At 62.0% G+C, this 14,620-nt stretch overlaps 1 protein-coding gene and 1 long non-coding RNA gene across 30 annotated transcripts in view; one reads left to right on the top strand and one right to left on the bottom strand.

The window, feature by feature from the left end:
* The window catches only part of NRXN2 (neurexin 2), a 104,895-nt gene that overhangs the window by 60,906 nt on the left and 29,369 nt on the right, over positions 1-14,620 (top strand). For 25 of the 29 annotated variants that reach the window (XM_032357718.1, XM_032357721.1, XM_032357720.1 and 22 more), the window contains 4 exons: positions 156-537; positions 1,146-1,336; positions 2,909-3,082; positions 3,434-3,553. In XM_032357718.1, coding sequence (XP_032213609.1) covers positions 156-537; positions 1,146-1,336; positions 2,909-3,082; positions 3,434-3,553 — 867 coding nt within the window. Of the gene's footprint in view, positions 1-155; positions 538-1,145; positions 1,337-2,908; positions 3,083-3,433; positions 3,554-7,584; positions 9,080-14,620 lie in introns of those variants that run through there. The other 4 variants (XM_032357726.1, XM_032357724.1, XM_032357723.1 and 1 more) reach the window with 3 other exon arrangements.
* Positions 5,720-7,025, bottom strand: LOC116598626. The gene is made up of 3 exons (XR_004289120.1): positions 6,717-7,025; positions 5,953-6,062; positions 5,720-5,858 (listed from the first exon to the last, which is right to left on the bottom strand). It is a non-coding gene; the product is annotated as an uncharacterized LOC116598626 (long non-coding RNA).

The raw sequence follows: 14,620 nt of genomic DNA, 5'->3' as shown, positions 1-14,620 counted from the left end.
CCAGGGCCCAGCTGCTGGCACCCCTCATCCCCATCACCCCCCCCTCGGCCCACTGAAGTTCTTGTGTAGAGTGGAGACTCCTGGGGGACCTGAGGCCCAGCCCTGGAAATGCTCCCCAGTCTGCCCGCCTCATCTCTGTCTCTGGTCCCGAGCAGGACAGATGGCAGGAGCCCATACACGGCTGGAATTCCATAACATCGAGACGGGCATCATGACGGAGCGCCGCTTCATCTCCGTGGTGCCCTCCAACTTCATCGGGCACCTGAGCGGGCTGGTGTTCAACGGCCAGCCCTACATGGACCAGTGCAAGGACGGCGACATCACCTACTGCGAGCTCAACGCTCGCTTCGGCCTGCGGGCCATCGTGGCCGATCCCGTCACCTTCAAGAGCCGCAGCAGCTACCTGGCGCTCGCCACGCTCCAAGCCTACGCCTCCATGCATCTCTTCTTCCAGTTTAAGACCACGGCCCCCGACGGGCTTCTCCTGTTCAACTCGGGCAACGGCAATGACTTCATTGTCATCGAGCTGGTCAAGGGGTGAGGTGCTGGGCCCGCACGGCTGGCGAGGAAGGGCTCCCCTTCCCCTGCTGACCACGACCTGGCCCCCAGCCGCTGGCCGAGATATCCAGTCCCCTCGAGCCGCAGCTCAAGGTTCAGGTCCCCAGCCACCGGCCAAGATGGAGAAGCAGCACCCCTTCTTCCACTCGGGTGACCCCAGTTACGACCTCGCCGGGATTTCCCAGTTGTATCTGTTTTCTGTTCACTGTCTGGGCTCAGGCGGGGCCTTCCTCCAGGCAGAAGGCAGGGCCCGGCCTCTGAGGCCTCTCTTGCCTGAGAGGACCCCATCCTACAGTAGCTCTGTCCTGCCCCCTGAGGGCCTTGCTGTCCCCACAAACCTGTCCCCCAACCAGCTCCTCTTCTGCACCTGTCATGGGAGTTGGCTGCTCCATGGCCCTCTCTCCCCACGTTCTCCCCGTGACGGGAGTCCTCCTGCCGCTGGGCTGGGTCCCTCCACTCTGGGGTTCCCCTCTCCATCTCTCCATCCCTCAGTCCCTGGGACCCCTGTGAGCCACGGCTCCTCCTTACCCTGCCCTCGCAGCGCAGCCCCCGCCTTGACCCGGTGTCTCCTCCCCACCGTGGGACAGGTACGTCCACTACGTGTTTGACCTGGGGAATGGCCCGTCCTTGATGAAGGGGAACTCAGACAAACCAGTCAATGACAACCAGTGGCACAACGTGGTGGTGTCCAGGGACCCGGGCAATGTGCACACGCTCAAGATTGACTCCCGCACAGTCACGCAGCACTCCAATGGCGCCCGCAACCTCGATCTCAAAGGTGGGGCCTGGGGCCTGTGGAGAAGGCCTGGCCCTAACCCAGAACCACCCCCCCCAACTCCCCTTGGTCGCAGTGAGCTCTCTGCCTGGGCCCTGGGCCCTGGGCTCCTCTCTCCCTCTGCTGCCACCGCGGTTTGCATCCTATTCCCATTCTCTGCTGGGTCTAGCCGGGCATTTCCTGTTCTGCTCTCCCGTGAAACTGATCTCAACACAGAAAGCCTGGCCGCAGGATGGGCCTCATGGGGACCTTGGGGCCCTTGCTCTAGAGCTGGGCCGCTGAAGGCTTCTTGGGCCTCCAAGCTGGAGAAGCTGGCCTTGGCTGTGGGCTAGAAAGAGGTTGGAAGGAGAATGGGGAGCTTAGCGTCCTGGCAGGTGCCTCCCCTGGATGGGAGGGAGGGGACAGTTGATAAGGGGAAGAGGGAGCAGCCATGGTGGGGTGGTGGGGGGCTCCCTGCCCGCTGCCTTGGTCATATACGCTGGGCATTGGCTAGGCAAGCTCGTGGGGGATCTTCGGGACCCAGGCTGCCCTGGAGTCTCTGTGTCACACCGGGGTCACGCGTTCCCCAGGGGCCTCGCGTGTCTTGGGAATGGGTGCTCGAGGGCCCAGGGAAGGAGGAGACTAGAGCCCAGCCTGGGTGAAGGAACAGGAATGAAGCCAAGGCCTGCAGCTTCTCCAGAGCCCACTGGGGCAACGGAGGCGACCTCCTCCACCAAGCAGCCCTCGGCCCCCTGGGGACCCCTGCGTGTCAGTGTGACTCAGACCATCTGGGCTTGGGGAAGGTCCTCAGAGACCCTCTTGAATTCACACCCCCCCCCCCCCCGGGAGAGGAGGAAATGGGAGCTTCAGAAGCTGGGAGCAGGAGGCAGAGTTGGAGCTAGAAGCTGGGTCTGGCGCTGGCAGTGCCGCCAATCCCCCCAGCTCCCAGAAGGGGGCAACGTGTCACAGATAATCCTTGGCCGGCCGGCAACCCGGAGGGGTCTCAGGGTTGGGCTGGTGTTGCTGGGAGCCAGTGGCTGAGCTCCGGCGGCTAGGCGCTGCACGACTTCCAGGGAGCGAGGTGTGATGTGGCTGGGCACTGCTTCCAGGAGTCGCTCAGAGTCGCCCAGGCCCAGTCCTAGCTGTTGGGGAAAGGGCAGCTGGGTTGGAGCACCAGGAGGGGTGGGAACGGAGAGCTGGCTGGGAGAGGCCCCAGAAAGCTCTGGGAACGGGGAGAAGGGAGGGAGTGGGAGTGGGGCGGATAGGGCCTCGCGGCTCTGAAAGGCCCTGATTACAGGCCGGAACTGGAATCAGATGTGTGGGAGAGAGCATTGGAGCTGCTCTTCCAGCTGCTCCCCCCCCCCCCGCCCCCCACCGCAAGCCCGCCCTGGGCATCTGGGCTTCTCTGGGAGGGGAGCAGACAGATGGCAAAGTGGAGAAGGAAGGAGGAAGAGGGGGTGGGCTGTGGGATCTCTGTATGGAACCGAGCCTGGGAGGAGATGCTGCAGGCTGGGAAGGCTGGCCAGCCAGATGCTGGGATCCTGGGAGGGGCCCGGGGACCCGGATGCCGAGGTCTTGACCCCCCTCCCTCTGCAGGGGAGTTGTACATCGGTGGTCTGAGCAAGAACATGTTCAGCAACCTGCCCAAGCTGGTGGCCTCCCGGGACGGCTTTCAGGGCTGCCTGGCCTCAGTGGACCTCAATGGACGCCTCCCAGACCTCATCGCCGACGCCCTGCACCGCATCGGGCAGGTGGAGAGGGGCTGTGACGGTGAGTGTCCGGAGGAGGAGTGAGGGGTGACTCTGCAGGCTGCAGGAAGGCCAAGCTGCAGGGGTGCATCCCAGCGGCCAAGTGCCCCCAGAGCTCTGGGGCAGGGGTGCAGGGGTAAAGGGTCACTTGGCCTTCCCGTTGCCTCTCACCCTGTCCCCTGATCACAGTTCAAGGCCCGGCCTCGTAGTCCCTGAGCACCTGTCTGCCCCGCATGACCCTGGCAGGATTTGGCCCTTCCAGTCTGGCAGGGCTGAAAGCGGGACCTCCCGCCTAGCTCGGCACCTTCCACGCCTCCTGGGGAGGGAGGGGGCTTGGCTGAGTGGGGGGTGTTCCTTCCTCCCGCTCTTCCAGGCCCCAGCACCACCTGCACCGAAGAGTCCTGTGCCAACCAGGGCGTCTGCCTGCAACAGTGGGATGGCTTCACCTGTGACTGCACCATGACTTCCTACGGAGGCCCTGTCTGCAACGACCGTGAGTGCCCAGGGCAGGGTGGCAGGGGGTGGTGGTGTGGGGGGGGGCATCCTGGCCTAGGCCCAGCCGTGGGGACTGAGTGGGGGGGTGTCCTCCAAGAGCCATGCTGCCTGCTCCCTTCTTATCTCTTCCTGGCCCAAGAGCCCAAGGGGAGCTGCTGGCTGCTGTCCACTCTTGGAGTCTTCTCTTTAGGGCCATGCAGGATTGTGACTGCTGGGTCTCTGGGGCAATCTGTTGACAGATGGCCTTTCTTCTCAGTCTGGTTGGACCCTGCTCCTTTCACATATAACCAAAGGCATCAGACTCTGTTTTTCTCCCTGTGAGATGTGAGTGATGGTCTCCCGTGTCTTATTTGTAGCTCCCCCATCCAGGCTATGGTGCAGGATGGGGGACAGGCGTTCTGCACCCCCTTTCTGCTGGTGCCCTTGGAAGTGCGCAGTGCAAGTCTCTTATTTCCTGCCCAGAGTGGGCCCACTCCCAAGGGGGCAAGCTCAGGAGGTTCCCAGGAGGCGAGGTCCAGCTGGCATCTCTAGACCTGGCTGTGTGGGTCCCTGGTACCCCCCTTCTTCCCCCTACCCCCCGGAGAATCTCAGCAGCTGGTTGATCCTTGGAGCCACAAGGACACTCTTTCGTGTCCTTGTCTGGTTCTTCTCCTCTCTGTCTGGGCATCTGTCTGCCAACTTGCACGCTGTTTGAGGCCCCTCCCTGGAGAGGGCACGGTGGCCAGCAGTCTCCACTCCCTCGTGGTTGGTGGCCAGCAGCTGGTGAGAGCTGGGGCAGGCAGTGGGGAGAGGTGACCTACCTGGGGGGAGTTGTGGAGTTTCTCTCAGATGGTGGGCTGGGGGCAGCAGCTGGGGAGAGGGCAGCCTTCTCGGGCATCACCTGAATGGTTTTTTTGGGGGCAGCCCTGTTGAGAGACCAAGGATGTGACAAGTCAGAGGCCCGTGGAAAGACACACACACACACACACACACACACACCCCATGCAGCACCAGGCTTCTTCATTTTCCAAAGATGGAAACTGAAGCCTGAAGGGGTCGGTGGGTTTTTGGGGGGTAGTTAATAGCAGATCTGGGCTTAAAACTGGGGTCAGAGACTTTGCTTCTGTGACAGGCCTTGGAGCCTTCGTCCTCTGGGCCTGAGTCCTGAGTTTCTTATGGGGTAAATCTGCCTGTTTCAGGGCTTGGGTTTTTGGGCAGGCCTTGGCTTTTTCTTTTTCCTCTGGAAATATGTCCAGCCCATCTCCCTCAGTGTTATCCTGTGCTCTCAGGCATGGCCCAGCCTGGAGAACCTCCACATCCCTCTCCTGTCTCCAGGATTCTCTCGTCTGACCTGCTGCTCTCTGTTCCTTCCAAAACCCCCAGATGATGGCCAGCTCAGGGACTCTTGGGCCCGGGCTTTAGGGGAATAAAGACAGGCCCGGGCCTCTTTCTACCCTGCTCGCTTGCTGTGCACAGGCATTCTGCAAATGGTGGTAATTTTGCTGCTTAATAGTAGCAATGCCCGCTGACTGTTTCGTGTTTGGCAGCTTACAAGGCCCTTTGAATTTGTTCCTCAGTGAAGGCAGGGGCATGGAGACCGACAGTCCTGTTTAACTGTTGAGGACACCGAGGCTGTGTACCCTGAGTCCCAGGGTGCTGGGGGCAGGGTGCAGCCAGGCCTAGGAGCTTGTGCCTTTGCGAGCTCCTGCGGCTCTTTTAGGCCCAGGGGTGGTGGTGCTAAGAGTGGGCATCTGTTGCCTAGGGTGCAAGGGATCAAGGTCAAGAAATGTCGCTGCCCCTTGTCACTACGACACTCCCACACACTGGAACCTTCTGGAAGCGGGCACAGTGATTGATGGGGGTTTAGGGAATCATGCCATCTTTTAGCAAGGGTGGGAAGAGGGGCTGGAACAGCTTCTCCATATCCCAGGCAGGTGGGAGGCAGGGGTAATGGGGGCTGGGGAGCCGGGGACATCTTGGGAAGAGTCACCATCCCCGAGCACTGGTCTGTGTGTCTGGCCAGAGCAGAGCCGAACAGGTAAACACAAGGTGGGTGCAGCCTGGCAGCTGGCGGGATTCTGACTGCTGTTTCTCCAGATGCCAGTCCTGGGGGACCTTCTGAGAAGGGCAGAGCAGGAACCTGGAGGTGGGGGTCTCTGCCCTTGCCTCCCGAACCATACTTTCCTCTCCTCTGGGGCTGTGCCTCCTAAGTCTGCACGCTCGGCTCTTCCTCATTCGTACTGCCTCTCTCAGGCTGAGCTTGTCCCGGACCGACTGAGGCCTGCTCAGTTCACTCTGCCCCTGGGCACCGAGGAAACCTGTACCTGGAGATGGGGAGGAGGGTGGGCATGGCCAGGGTGTCCTCAGAGGGTTGGGGTTGTCTCGTGGGGGAGGGACTGGGAAGAGGAGAGGTCTGACCTTCACTCGGGACAGCCCTTCCCAACTTGTGGCCTCAGTTTCTCCACCTGTGACATGGGATGTGAGGGACCTCCGTGTCCCCTTAAAGCTCACTCTGGGAAAGCCCATCTCTGCTGGGAGAGAGAGGAAAGCGGGGAGAGAATGAAAGAGAGAATATGAAGCGAGAGAGGAAAGGAAGAGAGAAGGAGGGACTCTCGCTGCCATGAAGCTGGGGTTCGGGCCCCGGCGGTCCTATCAGGTCCGCTGGGGTTCTGTCTTCCAGAGCCTTCTCCTTGTAGGCAGGCTGTGAACTGAGTCTGCCCCTGTCTGTTTCTGGGCTCATCCTCTTGCTCTGTCCCTCTCTACAGCCTCTGTTGATCTCTCGCACACCTTTCTCTTTTGTACCCTCTGCTCCCCCCCACTCCCCAACGTCACCCCCTCCAACTCTCTCCACTTCCCACTCACTGATATTGATTGGCCTCTAGGCGGTTTCCCTTCCTCTTCTCTCACCGCCACCGGCTCCTCTCTCCCTCCCTCTGGGACCATACATTTTCTGCCTGCTCAGAGCTCTGTCAGTCTCTATTCCAGAGCCAGGGACATAAGAATGGGACGGAGAGGCCAGGAGGACAAGGCTTTGGGGGACCCCAGCCCTGCTTTGCAGGCTGCCATCTCTCCTCCCTCCTGGAGCCCTGTAGCGCCTTGAAGCCTTCCTTTCTGAGGACCCCTTTCTTCACTTCTGAAGAACCTGGGGCCTAACTGGAGGGGAGGGGGCTCTGTTGGCTCACCGGGTGGGGGAGGGGCGCGGCAGCAGAGGAGCTGTCCCAGGTGCTGACTGCATTCGGCGGGGCAGTGAAGCACTGTGCCGCTCTTGGTGACAGTTTTTGCTCCAAGATGGAATTCAGAATCAATAATCAGGAGCCAGCCCTCTCCTCCCTGGGTGCCCCCATTCTCTCTCCCCTTTCCTTTTACCCATTCTTCACCATCTCTCCTCCCCGCTCTACTACATTATTTCTTTGACTCCTTCCAGGTCCATCTCCGCCTCCCTCCCTTTTTCTTTCTCTACCTTTTGGCTCTCCAATCCTCCTCCCCGCCCCCCCCCCATCCTTCTCTGAGCCTAGCCCAGCCCAGATTGATGTGAGTACAGAGGTCACATCCAGACGAAAGGAAGGGAGCCTCTCTGCACTTACCTCTTGACCAGTGCTCTCTAGAGGTCCCCAAAACTCTGGGGAGGGGGCCGATCCTAGTGGAGCGGCACTTAGAGGAAGCGGCTCCCTCACCTGAACATAAATGACCCACGAAGGGTTTTTTCCTACGTGGGACACTCAGTGGACAGGTGTCCTGGAAACTCCGTGGAGGGAGAGGTTGAGGCTGGGGGAGGGCCTGCAGGGGGAGTCCAGAGGAAGGATTGGGGGAGTCGTGCAGGGGGTAGGGGAACATCCTTCGGGGGAGGTGGTGAGAAGACACCATGCATTTGTGACATGTCTTACTCTTGAGTACCTCTGAGGCTCTGGGTCATTATTTTTGGAGGGTAAGATGAGAGGAGGTGTCTGTGTGTTTGTCAGCTGTTCATCACTTGTGGCCAGACATGTATGTGTGGGCGCATGTGTGCCTCTGTGCATGTGTACATGTGTGCATGTGTGAGTCCGTGGGCCAGTGTCTATGAGCACATGTCTGCATGTATGTGTCTGAGTCTATGTGTGCCTGCGCGCTCCCGGGCGCCTGTATGGGCACGTGGGTGTCTCCATACCCGTCCACATCCTAGCGAGCACGTGTGTTCCGAGGGGTGCGTGCAGAGGTGGCCGTGGCCACAGCACTGCGCGCTGGACCAGAGAGCACTATTGGGGTTCGTCCAGGTGCGGGGGAAGGGAAGGAGGAGGAAGAGAGCTGCCGCTCCTGCTAGTCTCGGTCCTGTTCAATTATTCAGCAGGGCCCCTTCTCTGGAGCGGGCGGGAGGGGAGCGCGCGCCCGGGCGCGGGGGAGGGGCGGGGCGCGCGCAGAGGAGAGGCGAGCGCCTAGCGGGCTAGCCAGGTGCCGTGCGGCGGAGCTGCCCAGCGCCGCCCGCAGATCGGGAGCCGCTCCGGTCCCTCTGCCCTGCCCCCTCTTCCTCCCGCGCTCCCTCTCCCCTCCCCTCTCCACTCCTCTCCCTTCCTCCCTCCCCGTCTCCCTCCCTCCCTCTCCCTTCCAGCCCTCAGCCTCTGCAGCAACACTCCGCTGCCTCCATCTCTCCGCCGGAATCTCGCAGGCTCGCGCCTTCCCTCCGCTCAGCCCCGCTCCCCTCCTCTCCTCTCCCCTCCTCTCCTGCCTTCATTCCCCCCTCACCCGGATTTGCTTCCCTCCTCCCTTCTCCCGCCCCCCCCCCCCCCCCACCTCGGCCGCTCCCTCCTTTCCCCCGGCCTCCGTCGGGCGGCAGCGGCAGCGGCAGCAGCGGCGCGGCCGGCTCTAGTCTCCGTCGGTCTCCCGCTTCTCCCCTCCAGTCCCCCTCCCCCGGCTCGGTTTTTCCGCAGGATTTCCCCCGCTCTCCCATCGCTGCTTGGCCCCCGCGCCTCCCCTGCCTCTCCACCCGGCACCATGCCCCCTCCCCCGGGCGCTCCCCCGGGTTTCTGACGGCCCTCTGCGCCGCTCCGACCCCGCCGGGATGCGGGCAGACCCTTAGCTCCTCGAGATGGACCCAGGCGTCCTGGACCTTGGCGTTGCCGCTCCGCGGACCTCGGATTCCCCGGCGGGATCCAGTTGATTTCGTTGGCTCCGGACCGAGGCTTGGGCTCTGGTTTTCCTTCTCTTCACCCCCTACCCCCCTCCCGGGGCTCGGAGCCGGAGGGGGGCTTCGCGGGGCTGCGCAGCCCCGCGTCCCCGCCCCCGGCCATGGGGCTGTGAGGCGGCCGCCCCCGGGCCGAAATGCCCCCCGGGGGGAGCGGGCCGGGGGGGTGCCCGCGCCGCCCCCCCGCCCTGGCCGGGCCCCTGACGCCGCCGCCGCCACCTCTGCTGCCGCTGCTGCCACTGCTGCTGCTGCTGTTTCTGGGGGCGGCCGAGGGGGCCCGGGTCTCCTCCAGCCTCAGCACCACCCACCACGTCCACCACTTCCACAGCAAGCACGGCACCGTGCCCATCGCCATCAACCGCATGCCCTTCCTCACCCGCGGCGGGCACGGTAAGTGGCGCTGCCGTGGCCGGCCGGGCCCCCCCACCCCCCCTTCCCGGGCCTCCCTTGCGCGCGGCCCTGGCCCCGCGGGCCGCACCCCGGCTTGTGCGCGCCAAGCCCGGCCCCTCGGCTCTGCGGGCCGCGCTCCCTCGCCTGCCGGCTCCGGCTCCCGTCCTCTGAGCCCCGCCCTCGCTCTCCATCGGCCCCTTCCTTCCTCGCCCTCTGCTCGGTCTCCATCGCTCGTTTCTTGCCTCACCTTCAGCTCCTTCTTCCCATCTCGGGCTTGTCACCACCTTCCTGTTTCCGCTCCCGTCACCCCCGCATCTGTCCTTTCATCCTCTGTCCGGCTCTTCCCTACCCGGTCTCTCTTCCTCACCATCTCCTCCAGCTCTGCCCCTTCCCATCTCTCCAGCCGGCTTCCCTTCCCCGCTGCCTCTCCCTGCCTTCCCGTGGCGGCTCCCACATCTCCGCGCCCGGGTTCTTATCCGTGTCCCCCCATCTGTCCCATCTGTCACCTCTGCCTCTGACAGGTCCCATCTCTTCCTCCTTCACCTCTCCATGCCCGTCTCTGTCTCGCCTCTGTCCCTCCAGCAACCTTCCCTTCTCCCCCGACGCCGCCACTGTCCCTCCGTCACCTGCCTCACGGACGGCTCCACCGCCCCAGCCGTCTCCCAGTCTCCTGTCTCCTTCGCAGGCCCCTTGGTCGCTGCCATACCTCCACCTCTGACCCCCAGCATCCCTCCCCTCTGCAGCTCCACTGCTGGAGCTTACAGTCCCCCCTCCTGGGCTCCCCATCACCTTCCAGCCCAGGCCTGGAATCTCCCAGCCCATCTCCCCATCACCCCTCATCCCGGTCTCTCCCTCACCCCCATTCCAGTCTCCCTGTCACCCCATCACCCCCACTTCACCTCCCCGCCTAGTCTCCCCATAGCCCCTCGTAGCGGTCCTCTGTCACTTTCCACAGTCTCAACCCCTCGTAACCTTCCATCTCAACACCTGCTTCATCCTCCCTCTCAGACCTCATCACCTTCCATTTCCAACCTCTGTCACCTCTTGTTTCTGGCCTGGATCCCCTCCCGTCTCAGGCCCCTCATCCCTTCATAGCTTCAGCCCCAAGGTTCCCTGTATGCCGTGTCTGACTCTGTACCTGTCGCCTTCCATCTCTGTCCTCCCTGGTCTCTGCGGCCTATCACTTCCCATCACAACAGCCCACACCTCTGCCTGTGCACTTCCCATCACTTCTGCATCCGGCCGTCTTTCCGTGGCACCTTGTTTCCATGCCAGACCCCATCACCTCCCGTCTGAGTCCCTGCACATTCCACCTCAGACCCCTGTCCCCGCCCATCGCCGAGGCCCCATAGCCTCCCATTGTAGCCTACCCATCATTCCCCTTCCCTGCACACCGCCATCACTTTCCATAGGGCCCGTCACCTCCCACCTCTGTAGTCCTTCACCTCCTAGACCGGCCCCCTCACCTCCCAGCTTGACTCCCATGGTGTCCTGACATCTCCAAGCTCCCATCACCTTTTACCTGGACTCCCCTGGGCTCTCGTCCCTGTGCCGCCGCCAGCTGTCACTCTGCTCCCTTGTCACCGCCCGTTTCTTTGCTTCACTACCCATTTCCGCCCATCCATCCCCTCTCGTGTCTTTCTTTTTTCTTTTCTTTTTTTTTTTTTTTTACTCCATTTTTGTTCCTCCCTCATCTTCCGTGCTTAGATCTTCCTCACTTCCCAGCCATGCCTCTCTGGGCCTACAAGGTCTGCGCTCACGTCAGCCTCCCAGTCCTGCTCCACATCTGTCCATGCTTGCCTCCCGACCTTTGCCCCCGTGTCCCTTCCAACCGTCTCACCCCATTTCTACTCTCCCCTGCTCCCCCACTTTGTCTTAACTCCTTTTTCATGCCTCTCTGCTGTCTTTGTCCACTTCCCAAGTGTGACCCCTTCCCAGCCCCCTCTCCATTGCTGTCTTCTCTCTTCCCCAGCGCAGGGTCCCTCGGCTCATCTCCGTCCCTGTCCCGGCGGGGGTCCTGTCTGGAGAGCGCTCCCTCTGCTCGCTCTTCCTCCACGTCCCCAGCCCACACCTTCTCCGGCTCTTGACTCTCTTTCTTTTCCCTATGAGCTCTCTGGCCCTCTACCTCCTCTCGCTTCTTCATTGTCCCCTCTGACTCCCCAGAGGCCCAGTGTTGCTCCCAAAGGGGCCCCAGAGGTCATGGTTCTTCTGGGCACTGAGGTGAGGCACGGAGGGGTGAGATACAGAAGGGGAGGCAGGAATACTGGAGGAGAGTGTGGGGGGGGGGCAGGGCCGGAGGTGAGAGAGGAAGGGACCAAGAGAGGAGCTGGCCCGGGGCAGGTGAGCAGATTGGGAGGAGGGACCTTCCTTGGCGCTGAGTGGCACAGGGAGACTCAGTGAGGGAGCTCGAGTCAGGATGCAAAGAGCTGGGAAAACAGGAGAGAAAATGGAGGAGAGAGCATGGGAGGGTGTGTGTGTGTGTGTGTGTGTGTGTGTGTGTGTGGAATGTCGCTGTTGGGGTTGCCTCAGAGATGGCCACCCCCTTGCTGTGTGGAGAAGAACAGCCCCATGAGGGCTAATGGCTGCCCAGCGCCACATGGCACCAGAGGAAGATGGCAGGAGGGCACTGTAGGACAGGGATGGAAGGTGGTGGGAGCCTGGAGGGAGGAGCCCGGAAGGGTCAGGCAGGTGAGGAAGGGAAGAGGGTCAAAGGGCAGCTAGAAGAGATCAGAGAACGCCACCTGTTATGGCTGGCCTCCACCTCCGCTGACCTTAGTCATGAGGAGAGGTGAAGTGACAGGCTTCTCTTGGGGCCCCAGGGTTGGCTAGAGGAAGAGGCCAGCTTGGGAGAGTTTTCTGGCAAGGGAGGGGAGAGCCTTCCTCTCTGCCCCAACATCTCCCCAGCTTCCCCCCGTATGAGGGAGCCTCTCCTTCTGCCCTCGCTTCTCCATGTCCCTTCTCTTGGCTTCTCCCTTCTGCCTTCCTTCGCTCCTTCTCTTCACTCTTTCCTCCATGTACTTTCCATCCCCCGATGCCTCCTGTTACATAATATCCCCACCGACCTGCCAGACACCCATTGACACCCCTGCACCTGATGTCGGTCTGGCCACGAGGAGGGGGGAGACTAGTACACCTGGCTCCTAAAAATGTCCCAAGGGGGTGACATTCTACTGATCCTTGTCCCCAATTTTGGTTTTGGAGCCTTTCAGCCCCTGCGACCTTCATTTCTGCCTCATTTCTGAGTCAGTAGCTTCCAGGGTTCTGGGTTCATCACTCCAGCTTGCTTCTCAAGGGGACTGGCATTGATCTGGATTCTGAAAATGGGTGTGTTAACTTGGGTTTCTGACTGGATGGTCATGGCCAAGGTTGGGCACAGGAATTGAGGGAATAGATCAAGTGAGCTGAGCCCAGGGCTGTGGATCCGTGGGGGTCCCCCTGGGTTGTGGAGATCCATATACAGAGTCAGCATGGGCTATGGACACCCCAGACCGTCGCTTTTCTGGATTGTACAGGAGTTTTTGCCTTTCATCCTTCTGGGTCTACCAGAAGGTTTTTGTCATGGCTTCTGATGCTGCAGGGAGGGTCTGCACATGTAATTTCAACTACAGGGACATCACTTCATGGTGGTTTTTGTTGTTGTTGTTGTTGTTTGTTTTTACATGGAATGTGTTTACTGTTTGGGTCTGTGTTAGCTAACCATTATTAACCATTATGGTGGTGTTCTCTAGAATGCAGGTGTGTGCGAACTCTCTGGAACATTCTTGATCATTTAGTGTTTTACTAGGATCCATGAATTTTGGGATCCAGGAGGCCCAGACGATGTTGGGTGTGGACAGAAGGTGCCAGAGCTGGGCCGCTGGTGGTGGGCACCAGGGCCCGAGGCACCTCGCTTGTGGCCAGAGGCTCTCTTGCCTTGGGCTTCAGGGTTGGGTGACCTCTCTCTTCTCCTCCCCCACTGCCAGGCACTATGTAGCTCACTGGCTACAAGGGGAGGTCAAAGACAGTGGGTCTGGGCCATTCTGGAGTAACATTCTGGGCCTTGGCTTAGGCCCCTCCCCCAGAGCCCTTTCTGGAGCTTTTCAGAGGTTCTAGATGCCTGTCTGGTGTCCCAGGCTCCCGGTCCTCAGGCCCCAGGGAGTCTGGTGGCCAGGGCCTGGGAGGCCAGCTTGCAGGGGGTGGGGTGGGGGAGAGGGCCCCCCCCCCAAGTCACAGGAGGGAGCTGGGCCAGGGTCCCCACCCGCTGCCTGCCGGCTGCCCCCTCCCCCCACACCAGGCGGAAGCGCCCTGCTGGGGGGAGAAATGTCTCCCCAGGGTAATTACTGCTGTCCCAGTCCAATAAGCCATTCAACCTGGTCGGTGCCAGTCGCGCCCCTCCACCCGATTCCCCCACCGTGTCATCACCGCCCTTAGGCTTCACCAGGCCCGCCCGAGTAATGAAGCGGCTGCGGTGTTAGAACAGCTGGGTAATAAACCCCGGGAGGAAGCGGGGCTGAGCCGAGCCTGGCCGGCTGGGGACCGGGGTGTGGGGGGGGTGCCCTTTGGCCTCGGGGGCGGGGACAGGCGCCGGTTCGAGGCCAGTCTTTGTGTGCTCTCGCCATGTTTGCCGGCTGCCTCGTGTCTCCGCTGCCTGCCTCCCCACGCCGGGGCTTTGTGTGCGGCTGGGTGTGTCGTCGCCGGTGTGTGGGTGTGCGGTCTGGGATGGGGCTGCTTGGACGCCGGGTGGGGGGCCTCTGCTCCCGGAGGCCTGGCTGCGGCCCCTCTGGGCTCAGGCAGGGTTGTCTCCAGGGTGAGGCGCTGTCTGGGTTCCTGGGGTGGGGAAGGGAGGAGAAAGGGCCTCCTTTCTCTTAGGCCTGGGAGGCTTGGGAGCAGGCCCCACGGACATGGGGTTTGCCGGGTCTGAGGGACCAAGCAGCCCAGGGAGCCCCTCCTGCGCCTGACCTAGGGGGCCCTGGGGCCGATGAGGCCAAGAGGCTGCGGCCTCTAGTCAGGGAGGCAGGGAGGGGGGCTTTGGCAGGGGTGTCCTGTCATCTCCCTTCCCCTGGCCCTCCCCACCCCCCAAATTTGGACTTACAGCTTGTGAGTGGAGGGGGAAGGGAGGACCCTGGGTATTACGGTTGCCATGGAAACAGCCGGTTTTCCAGAGTGCTGCAGTGTTGGGAGTGGAGAGGCTGTACCGGTGGAGTCCTACCCTGCTCCTGGCCGGCAGGCCCAGCCCCTTTTCGGGCAAGTCACCTGCCTGGGGGGTGGGTGTGCCTCACTGTGTACCCCACTTCCCCGCCAGCTCTTCTTCCTAATCCTGCCCCCCAAGAGCCTCCAGCCCCCCCCCCACACCATAAAGGATACCGGGTCTGGGGGCAGGGGGTGGAGTCAAGCTCCCCGGGTCTGGGGGGTACTCAGAGTGGTTCTTTCCTGCCTGCTGTGCTCTGCCCTGGGGCCCCGGGTCACCTCTCCTCTCTGGCCAGATCTCGGAAGATGGAGGCACTGATGACAAGTGCTCTGGAGAACAGCTCCTGCTCCCCCTGACCCCCAGCCCCGAACCCC

Source organism: Mustela erminea, chromosome 9 (assembly GCF_009829155.1).
Source record: "Mustela erminea isolate mMusErm1 chromosome 9, mMusErm1.Pri, whole genome shotgun sequence".
In the NCBI taxonomy this organism is placed as follows: domain Eukaryota; kingdom Metazoa; phylum Chordata; class Mammalia; order Carnivora; family Mustelidae; genus Mustela; species Mustela erminea.
This window is presented reverse-complemented; position numbering and strand designations above follow the sequence as displayed.